At 37.1% G+C, this 27,425-nt stretch overlaps 1 protein-coding gene across 1 annotated transcript in view; it reads left to right on the top strand.

Annotated features, from left to right (window-relative positions):
* Nucleotides 1–27,425, top strand: part of BAZ1A (bromodomain adjacent to zinc finger domain 1A) — an 86,109-nt gene that overhangs the window by 6,637 nt on the left and 52,047 nt on the right. The window contains exon 2 of the mRNA XM_068990903.1: nt 5,053–5,331. Coding sequence (XP_068847004.1) covers nt 5,053–5,331 — 279 coding nt within the window. The remainder of the gene's footprint in view (nt 1–5,052; nt 5,332–27,425) is intronic.

The raw sequence follows: 27,425 nt of genomic DNA, 5'->3' as shown, positions 1-27,425 counted from the left end.
TAGTCTAAACTAGTACTTTGTATTTTATAAATTTTTCTTCACAATAATAAAAATGTGCTTCTTGAATTTTTCATTATTTATAGCCTTATAATATTGAAATTGAAGAGGCACTGTAACCTATTCCCTAGAGTTCAGTATTATTAACAAAACCCCACACATTTGAATGAGTATGATGAATGGGTGCAGAGCAGAATTGCGCAAGTGGAAGTAAGTGAAGGTATATAATGTTAGAGATGGTGCCATGTTGGTAGGGAGTGTTGAATAGGGAGAGATAGCTTTGGGCTTTATTTTCCCTTGCTTCCCACACCACTGTGGTAGTATGTCCTGCCTCCCTCCTCCTAATGGTGGATTTTGTGCATAACAGGGCTATAATGTAACAACAGCTTTGTAGAATAGATACGCACAAAGGAAACAAACAGTAGAAACCCTTTACAAGAGGCTGTGGAAACCTGGTGAAGAAAGGTAGCTCTACATCACTGGTTGTTGTCTATTTACATGTTTAGTGGAGGTTTGTGGTACTTATACCATCCCTCTCCTTAGTACTTTGAACAGTGATAACAAATCTAAATAATGTTTATTCAGAATGAGGGATAGGGTGGGAGGGAGGCTCACAGATGAGGGGGGATATATGTATACATAAGCTGATTCACATTATTGTACAGCAGAAACTAACACATTATAAAGGAATTATACTCCAATAATAAAAAATTAATCAAAATAAATAAGTAGTGTTTATTGCAGCTCAGTCTAAAGTCTTCCCCCTGCCATGGCTGCAAATACCCCACCCTGTTAAATACCGACCTACAATGGCTAGAGCTGTGTTGTCTAATGCAGGAGCCATTGGTTATTAAGAACTTGAAATATCACCTGTCATAATTAAGATGCACAATAACTGTAAAATACTTACTGGATTTTGAAGACTTAGTACCAAAAAAAAAAAAGTAAAATATTTCACTATTGATTACATATTGCAATATTTTGGAATATATTGAGTTAAATAAAATATATTGATTTCATTAGTATTTCTTTAAAAGTTTTTAAATGTGGCCACAAGAAAATTTTAAATTGTATGTGTAGCTACCATTTTGTTTTTGATAGTGTCTTAAACTAGTTGGGCTTCCCAGGTGGCTCAGTGGTAAAGAATCCACCTGCTGATGCAGGAGATGCAGGAGACGCGGGTTTGGTCCCTGGGTTGGGAAGAGCCCCTGGAGCAGGAAATGGCAACCCACTCCAGTATTCTGGCCTGGAATACTGCACATGGACGGAGGAGCTTGGCAGACTATAGCCCGTGGGGTCGCAGAGTTGGACGTGACTGAGCAGAAGCAGAGACTAGTTAATGTGTAAAATAGCTAGATTTGAAGTATATTTTTCCTTAGAGTTGGGGCTTCCCTGGTAGCTCAGTTGGTAAAGAATCTGCCTACAATGCAGAAGACCCCGGTTCGATTCCTGGGTCGGGAAGATCCGCTAGAGAAGGGATAGGCTACCCACTCCAGTATTCTGGCATGGAGAATTCCATGGACTGTGTAGTCCATGGGGTTACAAAGAGTCTGACACAACTGAGAGACTTTCATTTCACCTCACTTCCTTACAGTTGACTGTGAATAAGGAGAGCTGATTGTAAAGTTACATGCAGATTTTTGACTGTGTGGAGATTAGCACCCCTTCTTCCTCTCTCCTCATAGTGCAGAGGTCACCTGTGAAAGTGAAAGTGAAGTCGCTCAGTCGTGTCTGACTCTTTGCGACCCCGTGGATTGTAGCCCACCAGGCTCCTCTGTCCATGGGATTCTCCAGGCAAGAGTACTGGAGTGGGTTGCCATTTCCTTCTCCAGGGGATTTTCCTGACCTAGGGATCAAACCCAGGTCTCCTGCATTGCAGGCAGACGCTTTAACCTCTGAGCCACTAGATATAGCTTAAATTATTAGAATATCTGATGCACATTAAATATGTGGCTTGGGAACCTATGTTTGTTTCTAAAGGAAAAGATTTAAAACTTTTTATGAAGCTTTCTAAGTGAACTGCAGTTTTAGGCAGTAAAAATTGAATAAGACCTCTTCCAAGATCTATCTGTTCATTCATTTTATTCTGCACTGTTGATAACCCTTGATTGGGTATGTCTCTTGCCTTTCACTTAGCTAATAAATTATTTATCTGACATAGATTTTATTATAAAAATCAGATTATATTCATTGTTTTTTCTCTCTGACATATTTTTTCTTCAACTCTACTTTTCCATTTCATCCTAACTGCCACTTCCTCCCAAAGGTGTTTCCTAGCATTTCTTGATCTTTTGTGCCTGTCTCTCCTTGTTCCCTTCCTCTGAATTCCCAAAGGATATCTGCCTCTGTCTAGTAAAGATAATCACTTTTTACTTTGTATTTTAATGATGTACACCCATTATCTCCATTACTAAAGCGTACATACTTCAAAAGGATTTTCCTTTGTACTGAATTAGTCTGGGTTTTCCAGATGGCGCTAGTGGTAAAGAACTCGCCTGCCAGTGCAGGAGACCCAAGAAACGTGGATTCAGTCCCTGGATCAGGAAGATCCCCTAGTGGGAGGGCATGGCAAACCACTCCAGTATTCTTGCTTGGAGAATCCCATGGACAGAGGAGCCTGGCAGGCTACAGTCCACAGGGTCTCAAAAGAGTCAGACACAACTGAAATGACTTAGCATGCAGGCACAGTCATATAACTGGGCTTATATGTATTATCTCTGTAGATCTCATTTATGTTAAGGTATGATTAGTTTCTCTTTATTTCTATAGGTTTTATTTTTTGTTGTTCTTATAGACTACAGACAAATATACAAATGAAACTATCTTAATGGAATTACTCCAAATCTTCTTTGGAAATCAGACCCTTCTGTAAGGGTAACCCATACAGATATACTAATGAGGAAATACTCATGTAATAGTTTTTAACAATTTTTAGAATGACGGTAGAAAGAAAGGTGGATCTCAGGAAGGAGAAAAAATTAGAGAATTGTGAGTTATGTTGGTTACACATAATTGTTGAAAAGGAGACCAAAATATAGAAGAGGGCAAAATATTTACCCAAATCTTGCCACTTAGAGGCAACTATTGTCCAACTTTTTGCATATTTCTAACCTTTTCCATTTAAAAGTATTTTTGTTAACAAAAACATGAATCAGTTCAGTTCAGTCGCTCAGTCGTGTCCGACTCTTTGCGACCCCATGAATTGCAGCACGCCAGGCCTCCCTGTACATCACTATCTCCTGGAGTTCACTCAGACTCACGTCCATCAAGTCAGTGATGCCATCCAGCCATCTCATCCTCTCTCATCCCCTCTTCCTCCTGCCCCCAATCCCTTCCAGCATCAGAGTCTTTTCCAATGAGTCAACTCTTCGCATGAGGTGGCCAAAGTACTGGAGTTTCAGTGTTAGCATCATTCCTTCCAAAGAACACCCAGGGTTGATCTCCTTCAGAATGGACTGGTTGGATCTCCTTGAAGTCCAAGGGACTCTCAAGAGTCTTCTCCAACACCACAGTTCAAAAGCATGAATACTCATCATAAAAATTCAAATAGGGACTTTCCTGGTGGTTGAGTGGCTGAGACTCCACACTCTCCATGCAAGGGGCATGGGTTCAGTTCCTGGTCAAGGAACTAGATCCCACATGCCACAAGTAAAGATCCTGCATACCTTAACAAGGATCAAAGATCCCATGTGTTGCAACTAAGACCTCGAGCAATCAACTAAATACTTTTAAAAATTCAAACAATATGGAAATATTTAGAATAACAAATTTTCTTCCTTCCCAGTTCCTCCCTTTCTCCATAGGGAACATCTGTTTATGGTATTTGTATAAATGCAAACCTTTGGACATTTTTGCTATTATTATATTAATGCATGTGGAATTATATCATTCAGTTATTGAGTTTTTTCTACTTAATATACGTTAGAAGTCTATCTCTATACTAGAGCTCTTGCATTTTAAAAATGACCGAATTAAAGTTTTGAAGAGAAGTCAATGCCATAGTAAGAAATCCCAGCAGTGTAGAAAAACACTGAGTAGAACAGTCCCTTAATCCCATCCCCATTCTGTAGCTGTTACCTTGATTTTTGTATTAATATAACATATAATATATTTTGTATGATAACTCCAGAAATATTTTATGCTTCCTTAAGTCATTTCTCTACTTTCCTTCCATCTTTTTTTTTTTTATTTTAACACAGGTGGACCGTATTCTATATATTGTTTTGATAAGCTCTTTTTATATATTTACTTGTTACATTTTTTTTGGGAGTATAGTTGATTTACAGTGTTGTATTAGTTTCAGGTGTGCAGCAAAGTGACTCAGTTATACATGTATGTATATCTACTTTAGATTCTTTTCCTATAATAGGTTGTTACAGAGTATTGAGTAGAATTCCCATGCTATTCAGTAGATCCTTGTTAGTTATCTATTTTATATATAGTAGTGTGTATATGTCCATCCCAATCTCCCAATTTGTCCCACCTACTTTTTCTCTTGGGAACCATTAGTTGTCTTGGTAAGCTTTTACTCTGAAAAAAATATAGGATGGAAGCAAACTGGAAAGTTGTCTTTCCTGTTTACATTATTTAGGAACTCTCATACTGTTTAATGACTGTGAGTTTTCATTGTATGAAGTACTATAATTTATTTAATTTTTCTCTTATTGTTAGATGCGTAGATTTCCCAGTTTTTCACTATTATGTTAAACCCTTTCAAAATTCATAGTCAAGTGCTTGAATTCAATGTTCGACTGCTTTGGAATAGAAAGCTTAAAAATTAGAAGGAAAAAGAAAGGCTGAGTTTATTTTGTTTCACTCAGTTTCAAAACTGATAGAAATCACAGTCCAATTTTGGCTGAATGTACCTTTAAATTGAAAACTATAAATGTCTAGTTTAAATATACTTTTTCTTATGTTTGTATTAATGTATAATTTTTGTATGAGTTCTATGATTCTGTATAATATTTTGCAATAAAGTCTCAATCCTTTGTCAGCTTTTAATATAAAACTTGTGAAATGATAGGTAATGCATTTTTGTTTTTGTTTTTGAATCAGCGACTTTTTTGAGCGAACCATTCTGTGCAACAGTCTTGTGTGGAGCTGTGCTGTGACGGGCAGACCTGGACTCACCTATCAGGAAGCACTTGAGTCAGAAAGAAAAGCGAGACAGAATCTTCAGAGCTTTCCAGAACCACTAATTGTTCCAGTTTTATACTTGACCAACCTCACCCATCGTTCACGCTTACATGAAATTTGTGATGATATTTTTGCGTACATCAAGGATCGATATTTTGTTGAAGAAACTGTGGAAGTCATTAGGAACAATGGTGCAAGGTAAAGTACTTTTAATTTTTTCTTTTGATATACATACATTCCTATTGCTCAGATACACAAGCAGATGAAATGAGGAAAAGCTTATCTTTTACTACTTTCTGGCTACCATGTTATCCTCCCCTCAAATAACCCTTGTTTTAACAGTTTCATATGTATTTCTCCAAAGCTGATTTGGTATAGACCACCAAAAGCGTGTATACACACGCATACACACACACAGTCTCGTGCTCCTTTCAGTGTGAAAGGTAACATACTGAATTTTATACCTTGTTTCACTCAAAATATCTTGAATATTGGTCTATTGCTTTATAAACCATTTTCCTTCTCTTTTTCATTTACTGTGTGTTCTATTATATCAGAGTTTCATCTCTCTTTTTTACCAGTAAAAAGATCTAGATAAATGTATCTACTATGTTGTCATTATATTATCTATTAAATATGCCTATATTTCTTGCTGGGTTTTAGTAGTTCTTGATAAGATGAGGACTACATTTTTGATAAGATGAGAATTTTTGCTAAGTTCTCTTCTCCTTTACCCAGAAAAAAGTGGATTTTTCATATATGAAATTTAAAATGAGTTTATCTGTGGCAGTAAGTTAAAAATTATCTGCTTTTCTGAAATGTTAAGAATTTATGATTGGCTAGTCACTGATACTTATTATAGTAATCTATTTGCATTAAAACTTTTTATATCCTCTTTTGAGGCAGTGACTCTTTTGGGATGCCTTTTTTCCCCTTTGTTAATCTGAATGCAAATTTCTTTTTGAATTTTAAACTTCAGCAGCCAAAACTTATTATATATGTTCTTAATTATATGTCAATAATTATGTTCTTTATTATTTTATTTTGGAGAATCATCATGAATTTATGTGTAATTTCAGAATAATATCTTCAATATAATCCATTTCACTTATTAAATGCTACTCTGTATGAATGTTAAAAAGCCAAAAGATATTTATGTTTGAATTTGATTTTGGTGAATTACTGAACAAGTTCTTTTTTTAACTGTAGAAGTAAAAAATGGTAAATATTGAAGCAGTTTTCATTTGTCACCTGACATTTAGTAAAAGACATATCTTTATTTTCAAGAGGAAAGATTGGTATGTCACCAGTAATCCCACCAAGAACATACCAATCTGTATTACGAAAAGGGCCTATTTGGAGATGAGGGCAATTTTTTTCTCCTTACAGTCATTATTTTATTTGACTTATGCCAATAGTGTTTTTTAACTTACAAATCATTGTGATACATTAATCTTTAACACTAGGTTAAATATGGCTTACATCTAGGAATATAGTTGTTTAGTGTTTTTTGCATAGCTTTTTTTAGTAGTACCAACTATCTTTAGGTTCAGGTAGTTATTGCTTTAATCACAGTAGTAAACTAGGATACATTGTAGAAATGGGAAATCTGAGAGTCACAATTTTGTTGATTATTCATCAGAAACACACTTCTGCCTTACAAATCTTTTAAATGGTAAAGTATAAGAAATTGATATTTTTCTGAGTAATTTAAGGCTTTATTTTCATAATACATATTGGCTGTTCTTAATCTGCATGTGAAAGGAGAAGTCATTGATGACTCAATCTTTATTTTTTGCCTTTAGCAGCTGGGTGGATGATAAGATGCAGAGGCCTCAGGAAGTAATACTGTCAGAGTCTAGCCTTCTTCACTGTCATCTCAGGCGTAGATATTTCTGATTGCTCTGATTTTGTCTTTCATGCACATACTGCTTAGGTGATTCATGAGTATCACTTAGAGGGTAGACGCCAGTTATTGGGGATGTAGAAAGCATTAAGATGTCCTTTAAGAGTTCAGTTAAGGGAGAGACAAACATGCCAACTTGTGGGATATTAAAAAACATATGAATGAGGTGATTCAGGAGCAACCAGGTCCAGAGTGCCTGTAGAGGCTAGGCCTGGGTTTCTTCACGTTAACACTGGTTATTTTGGTCTTTTCATCTTTGCCAGATTTGATGATATCTCAGTGTTTAATATGCTTTTCAGGTCCTTCGCTCATTTTTCTTTTGGTTTGTCTATGATTAGTATATTTCTGAGAGGGCTGTTAAATATGAGGCATATTAAACTTTGTCACTTTGTTGCAAATATTTTTGTTTCATTTTTTGCTTTTTTAAAAAATATTCAGTAAATGTAAAGTTAAAAGGACTTTAAAAATATGTATAAGGAATACTAGTAGAATTAAGGACTAATGAATAAAAATTCTATAAATACACATTCACCACTTGGTTTTAATAAAATATCTTTGTCTTTGATGTTTGTTTATAGTTTGAGAAAAAGTGTAATTTTTTAGTTTTATAGGAAGCAGAATTGTGTGATACTGAAGGTTTAGGCTTTGGAGTCAGACTGACCTTGCTGGACAATGACATCTTTTCAAGTTTTTGTGAGGCTAAAATGAGAGCGTGGCTGGAGTGATGGCGGGGGGCAGGGGATTTGAATTGCTGTATAAATAGAATATAGTGGCATTTTACTGGGGGAATAATGCTGCTGTTGGCCCACAAGTCTTAAATGGAAGTTAGTATTTTTCTTCTATTATTGGCTAGTTTTTCTATTACTTTATATTATAATTAAGCTTCAAGCCTGACTTGATATTTCTGCAACCTTAGGTACTATTTTCTGCATACACCCTTATCTTTTTCACTTAAATTTCAGTTTAAATAACTTTAATATATATTAAACTTGACTAAATTTCCTTTGGTTGGAATTGTACCACCCCCATCTATTTGTTATGGGCATGAACTTGGACAAACTCCATGAAATTTAGGGCAGAAGCCTGGTATGCTGCAGTCCATTGGGTCGCAAAGAGTTGGACATGACTTGGTGCCTGAACAACAACATGTATTTGTTACTTGTGCCCATGTCTCCTGCATTGGCAGGAGGATTCTTCACCAGTGAGCCACCCAGAAAGCATTTGAATTCAGTTTTGAGGTGATGATGCTAGTGGTAAGGTTCTGGTGTCCTCTGGGTAGGCTAGTGCAAACCTAGCTTCCGTGATGAGAGAAACGTTACATTGTTTCCTCAGTGTCTCTCTTGACTTTAACTGCAGGCTCCTGTGGCCTTTGTATCTAATTGTGTCTTGAGGCTTATCCTTAGGAGGCTTATTTGGAGAATACAGTGGATTTCTCCCAGTGGCTGAGAAATAGCAGGCACTGTCTTCATGGGGATCCATAGGATCCACAGTATGAGATATCTGTGTTCTTACTCCCACTTGCCACTCTCTGAAAGTTAGAGTGTGAAGTTAGGAGAATTTTCTTCCACAGTACATATATTTTTATCCACCTTTGCTCTTAAAGTTTATTGAGATATAATATTCACACACTGTAAAATTCACCCAGTGTACAACCCAGTGGGTTTTAGTTATGTGACTGTTTCTGCTATCTAATTCCAGCATATTTTCATCACCCCGGTAAATCCTGTACCAATGAACAGGCCCTCCCAACTGCATTTTCCCTCAGCCCCGGGCAACCACTAATCTATTTTCGGTCCCTATGGATTTGTCTATTCAGGATATTTCATGTGTATGAAATCATAAAGTATGTACCTTTCTTTTCTGTGTTTGATTTCTTTCTCTTAGTGTCATGTTTTTCAGGTTCATCTGAGTTGTAGTATGTATCAGTATTTTATTTTTCTTTATTAATAAATTCTGCTGTATGGCTCTATCACATTTTGTTTATCCATTCATCAATGGATAGATAAATTTGAGTCATTTCCACTTTTGGACAATTATAAATAATGTTGTTACAAGCATTCCTGTACAAGTTTTTGTGTGGACGTATGTTTACAGTTTTCTTGGGTATATACACAGAAGTAGAATTGTTTGGTCATATGGTAACTCTATCTTTAGCGTTTAAGGCATCTTCCAACATTTTTAAGCAGCGTCATCATTTTACATTCCTGCTAGCAATGTATGAGAGTTCCAGTTTGTCCACGTCCTCACCAAGCCATACATATTTATTTATTATTGTAAATCTTTTTTAAAAAACATTAGTTTAGTTTAATTGGAGGCTAATTACAGTATTGTGGTGGTGTTTGCTATACGTCGACATGAATCAGCCACAGGTGCACATGTGTCCTCTGCATCCAGAACACCCCTGCCACTTCCCTCCCTACCCTATCCCTCTGGGTTGTTCTAGAGCCCTGGCTTTGAGTGCCCTGTTTCATCCTTCAAACTTGCACTGGTCATCTATTTTACTTCTGGTAATATACATGGTTCAGTTCTATTCTCTCCAATCATCCCACCCTCACCTTCTCCCACAGAGTCCAAAAGTCTGTGTCTCTTTTGCTGTCTTGCGTATAGGGTGGTCATTACCATCTCTCTAAATTCCATATATGTGCATTAATATACTGTATTAATGTTTCTTTTTCTGACTTACTTCATTCTGTGTAATAGGCTACAGTTTAATCCACCTCATTAGAACTGACTCAAATGTGTTGTTTTTTATAGCTGAGTAATATTCCATTGTGTATATGTACCACAACTTCTTTATCCATTTGTTTGCAGATGGACGTTGTCCATCTGTTTTGTTTTACCATCCTAGTGGGTGTGAAGTAGTTTCTCTTTGTAGTTTTGATTTGCATTTCCCTAGTGGCTGATAATGTTGAGCATCACTTTATGTGCTTGTTGGTCATTTGTGTATTTTCTTTGGAGAAATGTCTACTCTGGTCCTTTGCCCATTTTAATACTGGATTATTTATCTTTATTACCAAGTTCCAAGAGATCTTTGTGATTTTGGGTACAAGTCCCTTAGCAGATACGTGATTTGCAAATATTTGCTCCCTTTCTGTGAGTTGTCTTTTCATATTCTTGATGGTACCATTTGCAGCACCATTTCCCTTTGCTTTTAAGCTTTTGTGTCAAAAGTATCTACCTTTTGTTTCTATCTCTGTTGGCAGAATTTAGCAGTAGTCCTAAAGACCTCTTCATCTATTAGATTTACTGGAAAGAACATGCTACATTACAGAGAAGTGGATGGGCCCCTTCTTAGGCTGAATTATTTCAGTATGGGTACTCTGGATCTCCTCACTTGAGTATTCTTATTGTCTTGTTTAGTGTTGGATATTCCTCCCTCCTTTCTTTTTTGCATCTTAAGATTAGGTGCTTCCCTCCTCACCAGAACTTTCTGTTTTGAAATTAGCAATCAAGCTGACAGATTCTTCTAGAAGATCCTTTGTCATTTCTGTGTTAGATAAAGGGAACAGCAGGCTACCTTACTGAACCACACCAGTTTAGTTCTTTATACAGCCATCTGCATTACCACCAGCTTGCCTGCCAGTCATGCTGAAATGTTTTCTGCTACTTCCTTGGAGCCTATGGGAGAAGTGAAGGATGAGTGGTCTTGTGAAAAAACCACCAAACAGTCAGGTCTGTGAATTCTTAAATAACTACCAGATGTTTGTATATACATTACATCAGCAGATATGAAGCAGGGACTTATGGTTTCCATTTACAGATGAGGAAACAGATCCAAAGAAGTGATTTTTGGGGGGGTAATTTTTTTAACATATATATACTGATACCTGCTATTTACTTACACTGGTTCCAGATACTGGAGATTAAGCAGTGTACAGAACAGAGTCATGGACTGTCCATTCCAATCTTACAAGTCATAAATGGTAGGATTTAAATTCAGATAGGCCTGACTTACAGATTATTTCTTTTTCTGTATCACTGTGTCCTTGGTTTTGGATTCTGCCGTCTGTGACTAGCTGTGTGGTTCTGTGCACGTGATTTAAACTCGAAGTTTCAGTCTGTTTTTCATGTGTTAAATGGACCCCTGACTTACAGGGTGACTTCATGGGATAAAATGGCATAATGAATGTGAACTTTTAAAAGCTATGTTAATATAATATAGCTGTAATATAATATAATATTGCTGTAATTGTCTTGTTAGCATTTGAATGTGTTTATTGGTGGCCATGCAGTTGTGTTTTTTTATTTATTTTTAATTGAAGGATAATTTCTTTACAGTATTGTGTTGGCTTCTGCCATACATCAACATGAATCAGCCATAAGTATACATATGTCCTCTCCCGCTTGAACCTCCCTCCTACCTCCCACACTATCTCACCCCTTTACGTTATAGATAGCCATGTAGTTTTATTGTTTTATTTTTGCTTGTTGGCACATGCTAGTAGTGATGTGAGGCTAAACAGTAGGTGCCTGACACTGTAACTTGGAATTAAATTTCTGTTACAACTCTGAAAGGAAACCCCACAGTGACATCCAAGTTTCAACTAACTTTACCATCTCTTTTTTAACCACCTTGATAACCATTGTTTAATGAAAGGTTAGGAGGATGATGAGCTAGAGCTCAAATTCTTGCATGATAAACTCATCTTTTGTCCCTAACCCTAGAACTAGAGAAATTAGGAAAAAGGAGGTAGAAATCACACAACATATAAACATTTTGGACTGTTGAGTCATCATTCAGTGTAAAGAAACACCTATAGAGTTTGAAAGAATTTTTTAAAATGAGACAATTATAATTTTATATTTGGTAATTTTTTTTTTTAGTTAAAGTAGGCTTTGGGCAGCTTGTTTTCAGGCATTTTACAAGCACAGTCAAGATGTTCTGGAAGCTGAAAGATTCATAGGAAATGTGAAGCAACAGGTGTGAGAAGGTACTTCTAAAAGTAGATATACTGACAGCAGCAAGAAATGGCACCTTATAACAAAGGAGGAGATCGACTAAACATTAACTCCAAAATATACTGACCTGGCTCAGTATATACTTTGATAAAGTTTGAAGACATTGCAGAATGGCAGTGTGCTAGATGCTTTCATTTTAATTCTCATGATATTGATGGGTGACTCAGAACTTCTGAAAGGTTATTTTCATGTTGGTATTTACCTAAAAGGGTTGAAAACTTATGTCTGCATAGAACCTGCACATTATTGTTTATAGCAGCTTTATTAATAATTGCCGTAAGTTGGAAGCACCAAAATATCCTTTAGTCAGTGAATGGGTAAATAAATGGCAGTACATCCAGACAATGGAATATTAATTCAGTGCTAGAAAGAAGTGAGCCTTCAAGCATGAAAAGACATGAATGAACCTTAAATGCATATTACTAAGTGAAGCCAATCTGAAAAGGATACATATGGTAGGATTCCAACAATATGACTTTCTAGAAAAGGTAAAATGTGAAAAAGATCAGTGGTTGCCAGGGGTTAAGAAGGGTGAAAGGGAGATGAATAGGTTGAACTTGGAGGATGTTTGAGGCAGTAAAAATACTCGGTGTTGCTATAATAATGGACATATTTGTCCAAACCCATAGACTGTACAGCACCAAGAATGAAACTTAGTAACTGTGAACCTCAGGTGATAATGATGGTCAGTGAATGTGCATTGATTATAGCAAGTGTTACTTCTCTGGTGTGAGGTGCTGAAAGAGCTCTGGTGTGGGGTGCTGAAAGAGGAGGAGGTTATTCATGTGTTGGGCAGCGAGTGTATGGGAGATTTTTGTGTCTTCCTCTCAGTTTTGCTGTGAATCTAAAACTGCTTTAAAAAAACATGGTCTTTAAATTTTAAAAAGTTATATACTCTGCTTATTAAGACTGAACTTTCTCATTTTTAAAAAATCTGCTTTTTTTCCCTATAAAAATTCACATGTAGCAGAGAAAAGTAAAAGGTGAAGGCCTGGAATATATTTCCCAAATGCTCCTTTCAGAGGTAACCATGGTCCAAAAAAATAGTGCACAGTTTTTGGGAGGTTTTTTGTATATAACACTGAATTTTTTTCTTTTAAAGTAACTTTTTCAGTTAGTGATGGTTTGGATAGCTTCTTACATTAGAAAACCATGCACACTGTTTCTAACTGATTTTTGCATGAACTATCTAAACTGTTTAAAAAGCTTAATTGGAATATTGCTTTTTCTGAGGGTGGAGAAAGTTATTTTGTTTGTTAAACCTTGTGTGAATTTGCTGTTTGAAAATAATGACCTGCATTTTCTTTCACATAATCTGTGACTTAATGACAGACCTTTTCTCCAGTGTAGGTTAAATCAGTACAAAAGCAGAATTAGATTTGCACCAGAGTTTCCCCTGTAGCTAGATTTTCCAAATACTATCCCCATACTATTTAGATTTAACATTTCAAAATGTTCTCTAATTAAGCATAAGAGACTGTAGTTCAGTATTGTTTTTAGAACTGCTTTGTAAAATGAAGATTATGAAATTCCTTTTAATCTTACAAGCTGATATCAATTTTGGCATGAAATAGGGACCAACCACCTAGTTCCTAGAACTCTTATCTATTCAACTATCAAGGTGTATTCCCTGTGGCTTTCTATGTTGCATTGCTGGGTTGCTTCAAGCACTTCAGTCTAATGAAGTAAGAGAAGATTAGCACATAAACCGAAAATATAGAGAGTAGGTCCTTATATATTAGAATTGGAAATGGGAAAATGAACTTTTTATCTTTATGCTCTTTTTTGTGCTAACCTAAATGATATTAGTGAATCATAATGCATTAATTAAAATGCATTAATATTAGGACAAAGGGAAATACTAAATATATTGAGATAAGAGGAACATAAACGGTATAAGTAAGAAACAATACAGTTATTTTTATTTTAAACGATATGTGCTTGGATATCAGTGACTGGATCCGGATGAGATTAATCCAAGAAGTTTTCAGAAAAGTGTTTTTTGACTAGAAATTTGAAGACAGAGAAAAATAAAAATTAGCAGAAAGGATTGAGGGGGGAAGGCTTCTTCTTTAGGTACTGAGATAGAGCGTATAACTTTTATTGGGCACACCATGCGGCATACACAACTGCCTTGACTAGGGATCGAACCCATACCCCCTGCAGTGGAAGTGCAGAGTCTTAACCACTGGACCACCACGGAAGTCCATAGTGTATAAATTTTAACAACATATACTAGTTAAGTTTATTATAGTTCTTTCAGATAAAGGCTTTCTATTGGTCACCTTACTCGGCTGCCCTTTTAAGATCAAAGTTCCTGGTTCTTAGGCAAGGAGAGTCCTAAGGAACATCCCCAAATTAATGTTTCAGTCTTTAATTGCTGATGACCCTAGTATGTTGATGATAAATAATTATTAATAGGGGAAAAACTGCTGTTTGGGATAGCTGTTCGTTCTTTGGAATTCTAAGTTAGAATGGAACCATATTCTTTAGATGTAAATTATTGTATATACCAGAGATGCAGACTTACAACCTGACTACCGTATTGTTGCAAGCTTAACAGTTAAAATTTAGAATTCTTATTTACTTGTATAATAATGTAAATTGAGAGGCCATCCTGGGAAACACTTTTTATACCCTAAAAATCCCTATTAAGTAGTCACAAAAATAAATGAATTTGTCTTTCTAAACATGTTTAATTCAAATAACATATAAAACTTCTGTTGTAAATTTTCTGTATGGACTCAACTGCCTGAGGCTTAACAAAATAGTTCAGTTAAGTTTGGACTGATCATACAGACGTATTCATTTTCTTCAGTGTTCTAAGGACCTTCACATTTGCATTGGCCATGAGGAGCATCTGTCTAATGCCTCTCAAAAGTCTTTGGTAAATATTGGAGGAGGGTAGTTGGTGCATGTGTGCGTGCTAAGTTGCTTCAGTTGTGTCCAACTCTTTATGACCCTATGGACTGTAGCCTGCCAGGCTCCTCTGTCCATGGGATTCTCCAAGTAAAAATACTGGAATGGGCTGCCATGCCCTTCTCCAAGGGTGGTTGCTTCTGTGGCAGTTTCTTTATTAATCCCTTGTGCTAATGCGAAGTCCAAGAGTCAGCTGAGTCTCTACCACGGCTTATGATCTCTATCAAGGGAGTCTTACTTATAGTAAGACAAAGTGATAAAGATAGGGGATGGCAAGTAAATTGAGGTCACCTCTTTTCTTATATAAAAGGAAATCAGTGTTTACTTCAGTTCATGTCTTGTTTAACTGATTAGCAGCAGGATGTCTGTAGAATGGTAGTAGTCCTAAAGTTCTTAGTTCACTGTGGCCAGAGAATATTAGAGACAAATCTCACAAAAGAGAGGAGACTATAGCTACTTCTGCCCTGAAATCTCTGTTAGGAATAGAAGGGAAGTCCATTTCTGTGTGGTCGTTACACAGGCTCAGGTCTGGGAAATTAGAGGCCTTCTGAATAAAATCTCTCTCCTACATCATCTTCTCCTTCCTATTTGGTCTGTTCCATTTGGCCAATATAAGATCACAATGGTTCCAAATAACTGTTTTGAAAATGAAGTTATCTGTCTGTCTTAGACCAATTCAGAGACTATCCAAAAATAAAAGTTAAAGAGAACTTAGAGAAATGACATAAGCTAAAATAATTTCCAGTGAACGGAAAAGGGGTGATAAAAGTACAAAAAAAGTCTGCTCATCACTAAAGGCCAGGCAAGGTCCTTTGTTTAACTTAAAAACATATGCCAAGAGAGTGATTCTGAGCAGATATTGGCACACCTTTTTGAAAATAAAGAGCCAGATAGGAAATAGATAGACTTTGATGTCCATATGGTCTCCAGCACAGCCAGCCATAGATAATATATACGTGAGCATGGCTCTATTCTAGTAATTATTTATGGACACTGAAATTTGAATTTCATATTATTTTCATGTGTCACAAAGTATTCTTATTTTTATTTTAAGCCATTTTAAAATGTAAAAACCATTCTTGGCTCATAAACCACACAAAACAGGTAGTGAGTTGAATCTGGCCCTTCGACCATAGTGTGCTGATTCCTGGTAGAAAGGAAAGATTACTTACTGCTTTAAAAAGGGTTCTAGAATAAAGTTTCCAGAGATCCCCTTTTAATCTGGAACCTCAGAGTATAGCATAAAGAGGTGGCTTTATGTAGTGGAAAAACCTTTTGGAACCAACCTGAGTTACTAGTGTTGGGAATCTTTGCTCATCTGTAAAACAGTGTCTCCATTCGTATAGAGGTTGTATTTGGTTAGCTTTTGCTGCATAACAAACCATCCCCAAAATTTAGTGGCATAAATCAATAAACATTCTCATGTTTCCTAGTTGACTGGAATGTTCTTATTATCTGGAGCTAGATTGTCTAAATTGCTTACTCTGGCCCTACATGTCTGGGGCCTCAGCCCAGGGTGGATATTTTCTTGTGGCCTCTTATCAAGAGACTAATCCAAACTTGTTCCCAGGGTAGGAATAGAGTTCCCAGCAGCAAGAGAAGGCAAAGCTGCAGTGTGCAAGCACATATCAAGCCTCAGCTTGCTCCATGTTTGCTAGTGTCATAGACCAGCAAGTCACATGAGCAAATCTAGAGTTAACGTGCGAGGGGATCAAGGAGGTGGGGGCCATAACTGCAGTAGTCTGTCACAGTGGTTAATATTTTTGGGGGCCCAGCATAGTGCCTGGCACATAAAGCACTCAGTAGATGTTAGGTCCTTCCTGCACTTGTCAGAGACAAGTACTGCCAGCTGTGATGACTCATCTTTTCTTGTAGCCAGTCACTAATTTTCTTACATCATAGTCACTGTTCTTCAGAGTTCACTATATGACATTTTAGGGAGATGATGGCAATACCACTAAGCTTTTGAGAACTTACTGTATGCCAGGCAGTGTTCTAACCTTTTAACTTAGACTATCTTATTTAATTCCCACAGCAGCCATATGTGATAGGTGCCCATTTGCTCATTTTACAGTTGAGGAGTTCATGCACAGAGGTTAACTAACTGAAACTTGCCTACGGTCACAAGCAATGATATTATCAAGCCCAGGCAGTTCTCCTCTGTAGGAGGAATGAATATGAAAAAATACTAAAAGAGAGCCCTTAAGCAGAGTTGAAAGATTATAACTTGAATGTACTTATTGATTACTATTTACTTTTCACTTTACTTAAGCATTTTATAATTCTGTCAAAGTGTGAAGCAACATAGGATTGTATATGATGTGGTTAGATTAAGCTTTTGATCATTTACTCTTAAGACTGACAAATATTGTTGAATGTCTGAAAATTAACACTGTCTTATGATCGTTGATTCAAAATGAAAAAAGCTCCTGCATTTAAACAGGTTCTTCTGTTTATATTTTTAACCATTGTACTTATCAAGATGCCTTAATGATTTTACTTCTGCATTCTGGCTATATAAGCTTTCTTCTCTTCAAATATTTTGCTTGCAGATGGAAGAATGCTTTTGAGTGGCAACAAAAGGTGAAAGTGACTGCAAACATGCGGGAAAATAGAATTTTTATTTTTGTATTTTTCTGTCTTTGGGCACAGTTTCAAGGGATGAAAAATACAATAGTGTATGACTTTTTCTTAGAGGTGGTAGGGAATATTCTGATTTAGTGTTATACAAAGCCAAATTTTTTGTAATTCATTTATTGAACATTGCATGCTCAGTTTTGTTGTAGGTATTGGGAAGAGGGTAGTGAATAAGACAAGGACTGGTGACTTACATTCAAGTGCAAGAGAGAGAAAAACAAATCAGGATAATTTCAGATACTGATGAGTGCTGTAAAGAAAGTAAAACTTGATGGAATAATTTTGAGTCATTTTTTTGTTTTAGTCACTTGAATTCAATTCTATGAAAATCACTGTGTTAAAGGCAAGTGGTTAATCAAGTGTCAGAAAAGCATTAGTACTTACTGTTCTCTCAGCATTATATAGCCTGTTGGTAGTAGGAGTAGAATTTTTAGGGCAGAGATAAGCAAAATACATATGAGTGACTAATGAAGAACTGAATGAGATAAATGCATTACGAGGAGAAGGAGAATGAAGGAATGGTAGTCAAAAGGTGGGCTTCCCTGGTAGCTCAGTGGTAAAGAATCCGCCTGCCAATGCAGGAGATGCAGGAGACGTGGGCTTGGCCCCTGGGTCAGGAAAATCCCCTAAAGAAAGAACTGGTAACTCTCTCCAGTATTGTTGCCTGGGAAATCTCATGGACAGATGAGCCTGGTGGGTTACAGTCCATGGGGTCACAAAGAGTCAGACAGGACTTAGGAACTAAACAACAGTCAGAAGGTACACACTTCCAGTTATAAGATAAATAAGTACTAGGAATGTAATGTACAACATGATGACTATAGTTAACACTGTTCTATGATATACAGGAAAGTTGTTAAAAGTAAATCCAAGAATTCTCATCACAAGACAAATTTTCTTTTTTTTTTGTCACTTATGAAACACTGGGTGTTATATGAGATACTGAATGTTAGCTGAACCTGTTGTGGTAATCATTTCACTATATATGTAAATCAAACCAGCATGCTATATGCTTTAAGCTTCTATGGTGATACAGGTCAATCCAGTTCAGTTCAGTCGCTCAATTCTGTCTGACTCTTTGTGACCCGATGGATTGCAGCACGCCAGGCCTCTGTCCATCGCCAACTCCCGAGTTCACTCCAACTCATGTCCATTGAGTCAGTGATGCCATCCAACCATCTCATCCTCTGTCATCTCTTTCTCTTGCCTTCAATCTTTCGCAGCATCAGGGTCTTTTCATATGAGTCAGTTCTTCACATCAGGTGGCCAAAGTATTGGAGTTTCAGCTTCATCAGTCCTTCCAATGAATGTTTAGGACTGATTTCCTTTAGAATGGGCTGGTTGGATCTCTTGCAGTCCAAGGGACTCTGAAAAGTCTTCTCCAACACCACAGTTCAAAAGCATCAATTCTTCAGCACTCAGCTTTCTTCACAGTCCAACTCTCACATCCATACATGACTACTGGAAAAACCATAGCCTTGACTAGACGGATCTTTGTTGACAAAGTAATGTCTCTGCTTTTGAATATGCTATCTAGGTTGGTTACAACTTTTCTTCCAAGGAGCAAGTGTCTTTTAATTTAATGGCTACAATCACCATCTGCAGTGATTTTGGAGCCCAAGAAAATGAAGACTGTCATTGTTTCCACTGTTTCCCCATCTATTTGCCATGAAGTGATGGGACCAGATACCATAATCTTCGTTTTCTGAATGTTGAACTTTAAGCTAACTTTTTCACTCTCCTGTTTGACTTTCATCAAGAGGCTCTTTAGTTCTTTGCTTTCTGCTGTAAGGGTGGTGTCATCTGCATATCTGAGGTTATTGATATTTCTCCTGGCAATCTTGATTCCAGCTTGTGCTTCTTAAAGCCCACCATTTCTCATAATGTACTCTGCGTATAATTTAAATAAGCAGAGTGACAATATATAGCCTTGACATACTCCTTTTCCTATTTGGAACCAGTCAGTTGTTCCATGTCCAGTTCTCACTGTTGCTTCCTAACCTGCATCCTGACCGGCATTACAGTATGTTTTATTCATTCTATTTGAATGTTAGTGATATATTCACTAGCCACATAAGACTTCTTATGCCCCTTTTTCCCAGTTTTATTGAGAAATAATTGAACAAAGCTAGTGGAGGTGATGAAATTCCAGTTGAGCTATTTCAAATCCTAAAAGATGATGCTGTGAAAGTGCTGCCCTCAATATGCCAGCAAATTTGGAAAGCTCAGCAGTGGCCACAGGACTGGAAAAGGTCAGTTTTCATTCCAATCCCAAAGAAAGGCAAAGCCAAAGAATGCTCGAACTACCGCACAATTGCACTTACCTCACACGCTAGTAAATTAATGCTTAAAATTCTCCAAGCCAGGCTTCAACAGTGTGTGAACCATGAACTTTCAGATGTTCAAGCTGGTTTTAGAAAAGGCAGAGGAACCAGAGATCAAATTGCCAGCATCTGTTGGATCATGGAAAAAGGAAGAGAGTTCCAGAAAAACATCTACTTCTCCTTTATTGAGTATGCCAAAGCCTTTGACCATGTGGACCACAACAAACTCTGGAAAATTCTGAAAGAGATGGGAATACCAGACCACCTGACTTGCCTCTTTAGACAACAGACTGGTACCAAATCAGGAAAGGAGTACATCAAGGCTGCATATTGTCACCCTGCTTATTTAATTTATATGCAGAGTACATCTGGGCTTTTTGTTTTCATCAAGAGTCTCCTTAGTTCTTCGCTTTCTGCCATAAGGGTGGTGTCATCTGCATATGTGAAGTTATTGATATTTCTCCTGGCAGTTTTGATTCCAGCTTGTCCTTCATCCAGCCCAGCATTTCTCAGATGTACTTTGCCAAACAAAGCCTTGATGTACTCTCCAAAGCCTTTCTTTGGGATTGGAATGGAAACTGATCTTTTCTAGTCCTATGGCCAATGCTGAGTTTTCCAAATTTTCTGGCATATTGAGTGCACCACTTTCACAGCATCGTTTAGATTTGAAATAGCTCAACTGGAATTCCATCACCTGCATAAGCTTTGTTGGTAGTGATGCTTCCTTCCTAAGGCCTGCTTGACTTTGTATTTTGAATAAAAGGTACTGTAATGCCAAATTAATTTAGTGCTTCATTATAATTTCCTGTGATTAACACTAGATGGGCTGATGTTTACCTTTTATCTTTATAAAGATGTGTTTGTATTTTTATCTACTTCTTAGTAAGTGATTCAGCATGTTGATTTCATTGTTATCATAGTAAAAATGCTTATTGACCATAAGGATAACAAAAAATATTCAGAGTATTTAGTTTGAGCTTCTAGCTCAAAGAATCTGAGAATGCAGGGAGTAAAAGTATAATTTTGTCATCTTAACTTGTTATATAAAAATCTCTTTGCAAATTCTTGTAGTTTTTTTTGCACTGTATTTTTATACACAGAAGTCATCAGATTTTGTTTAATTTGGCTATCTTGAACTTCTTTCTATGAAAAATAGGAATTTTAAGATGAATTTTTGTGGTGTTGAAATGGAAAAAAATTCTAGAAAAGGATTTGTTACTCCCTTTTTTCATTACAAAGAACTCTCTGGCTATCTTAAGTATCTTAGGACCCATCTATATACTTAAGTGAGATCTAACAAATAGACCTACTTCAATTACCCATTTTCATATATATTGTTTTAAGAAGAGCAATAAATATTTTTCTTTTATGTTAAAGAATAAACTGAATAAGTTATATTCAGATAGGGCTTTATCCTAAGTAGTAAACTAATTAATTTTAATTAAGGTACATTGGGCTTCCCTTGTGGCTTAGCTGGTAAAGAATCCACCTGCTGTGCGGGAGACCTGGATTCAATCCCTTGGTGGGGAAAGATCCCTTGGAGAAGGAAAAGGCTACCCACTCTAGTATTCAGGCCTGGAGAATTCCATAAACTGTATAGTCCATGGGGTCGCAAAGAGTTGGACAGGTCTGAAAGACTTTCACTTTCAAGGTATATTACTTTCTTCTGATAAAATTTATCCTTTTTAGTGTATAGTTCTGACTTTTGATGCATAGTTGTGTAACCCATCCCAGTAAGATATGAAACATTTGTAGTATTTCTTTGTGCCTCTTGTTACTGACCACACTGATCTTAGTTCCCCAGATCATGGATCGACCTCTGCCCCCTGCAGTGGCATTTGTACCTCTTTGTAGTCACCCTTTACCTCCATCTTCTAGACTCAGGCAACCAGCGATCTGTTTTCTGTCCTCGTAATTTTGCCCCTTCCAGAATATGAATGTAAATAGAATTTTGGGTCTATCTCTCAACTCCCTTCTATTGAACTGTATGGCTGTCCTGCCAAAACTACAGGGTCATTCTTTATTGTAGCTTTTTAGTGATACATATATATTACTTCCATCTTTTACTGATTTTTTCCCCCATGATGTGAAATGAATGCTTTTAATTGGAGTTAATATTTTCCTAATGTTTATCATTAGCATTTTTAAACTGAACTTTCTATTTTGAGATAACTGTCGAATCAAATGATGTTGTAAAATAATACAGAATAATACAGAATTTCCCCCCACTGGTGCAGTATCACAACCAGGATATTGACATTACTATAGTCACAGTACAGAATATTTCTATCACTGTAAGGATCCCTCATATTGCTCTTTTATGCCAGACCCACAAATCAGAGGTTGTTAAACTTATTTTCCTACTTCAGACTTTGTTTTCTGGAAAAAATCTGACTTGAAAAATCTGTATTGCCAATGACAAAGTAACTTTGAAGTTTGAAAATCTTAACTCAGCTTTTTTGGCTGAATTGAAGAATACAGTACTCTGACTCAAAATAAATTTAACATATGTCAAGTTATAAACTGATTACTGTTTAATAAATAGAATACCTGATGGATTGCTCATATCACTTTTCCTTATCAGTTGGTATTTGACTCGTGTGCCTATAATAGGACAAATATTAGTGGCATTAACAAAATTTTAATGTTTAATATTTTAATTTTAATGTTTTGGTTTTTTCTGATCTGCATATGTTGGTCTTTCCTCCTCACAAGGTTATCGTTTCTGTTGGTGTCAACATAAAGCTGAGCCCACAAACACCTTCCTTGAATACACTAGTTGGAATTTTGTATAAAGTATTTTGGTGAGGCTTTCATTAATTTGATTGATACTTTAACCAAACTTAATCATGTGGCTAAAACATAATTTTGAATACTAAAGAGTTTAAACAGCATATTGATAATATCCAAGTGTTTGAAACTTTGGAGATATGTAGGATATAGCCCATATCTTAAATCTAGAATTCTTCTTTCTAGAGATTTTTATTTGTTATATATATCTTTTAATAAAAGATTTGGTCTTCAGTAAAAATCTAATGATTCTAGTTGTCTTAGGATATTTAGGCTTATAATAAGTCAAATGCCAATTGGAGAAATAATAAGATGTGGTTCTCAGGTCCACAAAGAGCCTCAGAGCAGTTCAGGATGAAACATTCTTTGAGCTACTCTGATCAATTTGTCTAAAAAGTGAGAGATTACAAACAAAGCAACCTTTCCTGACCTCTTCTTCCTCACTGACAAGTAATCAACATAATTCACAGTCTTTTTGTTTGAAGTAGCAAACTTGTTGAGTGGTCTAGTTTCCTCCACTTAAAATGAGGTATCACTTAACCTTTAGTTTTTTTAAACTCTAAACTTCAAATTAAGCAGGTTTTACTCTGTTTCTACCTATAAACTTGAAGTAATTATTCAAGCATAACATTTTTAAAATAAATATTCTTAGCACCTGGATTTTGAGGGAATGAAAGGTAGCACAGGTGAGCAGATAAGCATGCCATCAGTTCAGCATTTTCCATTTTTAGAGACCCAAACAGAGAAGGGCAATCTTTTATGTCAAGCAGGTCTCCCCGGGTTTCTAGTCTTCTTTTCTTTTGCTGTTAATTACTTATCTTCTACCCAAATGCCTTGTAATGCATGTTTCAATTCTAGAATTTCCTTTTATATTAATTTGTATTTTGGCACATAAACTGAACTATGTGCATGCATGTGCACAAGGTGCTTCCGTCACGTCCGACTGTGACCCATGGACTGTAGCCCACCAGGTTCCTCTGTCCTTGGGATTTTCCAGGCAACAATGCTGGAGTGGGTTGCCATGCCCTCCTTCAGGGGATCTTCCCAACTCAGGGTTCGAATCCACATTGCTTAGGTCTCTTGCATTGGCAGACATGTTCTTTACCACTAGTACCACACGGGAAGCCCCAAATTTAACTATAACTATTATTAGGTGACTGTTAAAACAAAAACAACTTTTGTGGGGAAAGACATATACCATTCCAGAATATTCTCATAAAAGACTGTTTGCATTTGAGCTGGTCACTATTAGAAGGTTATGACTAACTTCTGCTCTATCCTCATCGTGTGCTTGCTGCTGTTCCACAGACTTGCTTTCATTCTGAAACATGTTTTAAGTTTGAAGTGTGTTTTGGAGAGGCTCCAAAAGTGCCTCCTGACTACTTGGGCTTAAAGCTCTGAACTGCTCTTGTGTCAGTATAGTGTTGTGTTCCCCTTACCTCCAGTAATAGAGTGGAAGATTGGAAAATATATGGGCTTCAGAGTCACATCATACCATTATTGGTTGTGTGTCTATAAGCAAATGATTTAACTTCTCTGACTCTGAATTTCATCTTCTGAAAAATGTGTCCCTTGAGGAGCTGATACGAGGAGAGAACTTTGTGTGTTAGGTACTTATGTGGTACACAGGAGCTCTAGTAATAATAAGGACCATCTCTTGATTGTCATTCTCTACTCTGTCCTCAAATAATGGAGCATAATTTTAGAGTTGCCATACTCTCCAAGACCCACTAGCTGGGTCTTAATTCATGATCCTTTAACCTTTTTTTAAACCCCAATCTTTTTTGAACTCCCTAGAACTAAGAAATTACAGCAAGTGGATTTGAAAGAGAGTTTCTTTGGAAATCTATTAGAACACGTTGACTTGACATCTTGCAGTTAACTGAAGTTTAGACAGGCACCAATGAGAGGCCCAGCCTTGATTAGATTAGCAAAACTTGACCTATGTTTTGGGTGTGGTGCGAAGTTATAGTAGCACTGATAGTAACTAGTATAATTTATATATAAAACGTTCACTACATTATAAGCAGTGTCTGTTGGAAAACTCAGCAGTGGTCACAGGACTGGAAAAGGTCAATTTTCATCCCATTCCCAAAGAAAGGCAATACCAAAGAATGCTCAAACTACCACACAATTGCACTCATCTAACACACTAGTACGGAGGAGGCAATGGCACCCCACTCCAGTACTCTTGCCTGGAAAATCCCATGGATGGAGGAGCCTTGTAGGCTGCAGTCCATGGGGTCACTAAGAATCAGACACGACTGAGTGACTTCCCTTTCACTTTTCACTTTCATGCATTAGAGAAGGAAATGGCAACCCACTCCAGTGTTCTTGCCTGGTGAATCCCAGGGACGGGGGAGCCTGGTGGGCTGCCGTCTATGGGGCTGCACAGAGTCGGACACGACTGAAGTGACTTAGCAGCAGCAGCAGCACACACTAGTAAAGTAATGCTCAAAATTCTCCAAGCCAGGCTTCAGCTATACATGAACCGTGAACTTCCAGATGTTCAAGCTGGTTTTAGAAAAGGCAGAGGAACCAGAGATCAAATTGCCAACATCTGCTGGATCATCAAAAAAGGAAGAGAGTTCGAGAAAAACATCTATTTCTGCTTTATTTGACTATGCCAAAGCTTTTGACTGTGTGGATCACAATAAACTGTGGAAAATTCTGAAAGAGATGGAAATACCAGACCACCTGACCTGCCTCTTGAGAAACCTGTATGCAGGTCAGGAAGCAAAAGTGAGAACTGGACATGGAACAATAGACTGGTTCCAAATAGGAAAAGGAGTATGTCAAGGCTGTATGTTGTCACCCTGCTTATTTAACTTGTATGCAGAGTACATCATGAGAAATGCTAGGCTGGAAGAAGCACGAGCTGGAATCAAGATTGCTGGGAGAAATATCAATAACCCTAGATATGCAGATGACACCACCCTTATGGCAGAAAGCGAAGAAGAACTAAAGAGCCTCTTGATGAGAGTGAAAGAGGAGAATGAAAAAGTTGGCTTAAAGCTCAACATTCAGAAAACTAAGATCATGGCATCCAGTCACATCACTTGATGGCAAATAGATGGGGAAACAGTGGAAACAGTGGCTGACTTTATTTTTTGAGGCTCCAAAATCACTGCAGATGGTGACTGCAGCCACGAAATTAAAAGACAGTCACTCCTTGGAAGGAGAGTTATGACCAACCTAGATAGCATATTCAAAAGCAGAGAAATTACTTTGCCAACAAAGGTCCGTCTAATCAAGGCTATGGTTTTTCCAGTAGTCATGTTTGGATGTGAGAGTTGGACTGTAAAGAAAGCTGAGTGTCGAAGAATTGATGCTTTTGAACTGTGGTATTGGAGAAGACTCTTGAGAGTCCCTTGGACTGCAAGGAGAGCAAATCAGTCCATCCTAAAGGAGATCAGTCCTGGGTGTTCATTGGAAGGACTGATGTTGAAGCTGAAACTCTAATAGTTTGGCCACCTGATAAGAAGAGCTGACTCAGTGGAAAAGACCCTGATGCTGGAAGGGATTGGGGGCAGGAAGAGAAGGGGATGACAGAGGATGAGATGGTTGGATGGCATCACCAACTCAATGGACATGAGTTTGGGTAAACTCCAGGAGTTGTTAATGGACCAGGGAGGCCTGGCCTGCTGCAGTTCATGGGGTCACAAAGAGTCAGACACACCTGAGCGACTGGACTGGACTGAACTGAACTGAAGCAATGTCTCTATAAAGCTGTACTGATTTCCTTCTCCGTTATTTCTCTGCCAGGGAATTGTTTTTCTGTCTGTTAATTTTCTGTTAGTTTTAAATTAATTATTTCTTAAATTATTGTAGCTCTGTGGGCCCTACAGGAATCATAGACTGTTCCCTGCAGTGGGCTGTCAGACCATTTAGGCACCACACCAATGTCCCTGTGCCCAGCATAGATGCATTTATTTTTTCTCTGATGGCCACCACTCTGGCTACTTAGGGGCATGCACCTGGACTCTGACAAATGAAAACCACCCCTTTTTCTAATCTGAAGAAGCTTGTTGCAGGTTCTTGAAAAGCCTCCTTTATCACCTCCTGTAACTCTGAGCCGTATAATCCCTGCATGTCATACCTAGGCCCTTCAAAGTTGATTTCATTTGATTATTGCTTATTTTTGTGCAGTTCATGTCACTAAATTACAGAACCTTTTAACCATCAGACTACATAATTTCCTGTAGATGTTCCTCTTTAGAAACACTGTTTTGTTTCTATCAGCCAGTGGTGAAAGTTGACCTGCAGTTCTTTTGACACCATTTCCATTTGCTTGGTAGGCTTGGTAATTGGGCCTTCTGCAGCTTTACTGTTGGGACAAAAAAAATTTGTTTTTTTTCTCAGTTGTGGTAAATAAACATAAACTTTACCGTTCTAATCATTTCTAAGTGTATTAAGTACATTCACAGTGTTGTGTAACCATCACTACTATTTCAAGAACTTTTTCATCATCCCAAACAGAAACTCTGTACCCATTAAGCAATAACTCCCCATTTCTCCATCCTTTCTGCCCCTGGTAACCTTTATTCTACTTTAAGTCTCTGCGAATTTGCCTAGATACTTAAATAAGTGAAGTCATACAATATTTGGGTTTTTTTGTTTGGCTTATTTCACTGAGCATAATGTTTTCAAGGTTCATCTGTGTTATAATATATATCAGAATTTTATCCCTTTTTATGGCTGAATACTATTCCAGTGTATGTGTGTATACTGCATTTTTTAAATCTATTCATTTGTTG

The sequence above is a fragment of the Capricornis sumatraensis genome, chromosome 19 (genome assembly GCF_032405125.1).
Source record: "Capricornis sumatraensis isolate serow.1 chromosome 19, serow.2, whole genome shotgun sequence".
Lineage (NCBI taxonomy): Eukaryota > Metazoa > Chordata > Mammalia > Artiodactyla > Bovidae > Capricornis > Capricornis sumatraensis.
The sequence above is the reverse complement of the archived record's forward strand: the minus strand, read 5'-3'. Positions and strand labels throughout refer to the sequence as shown.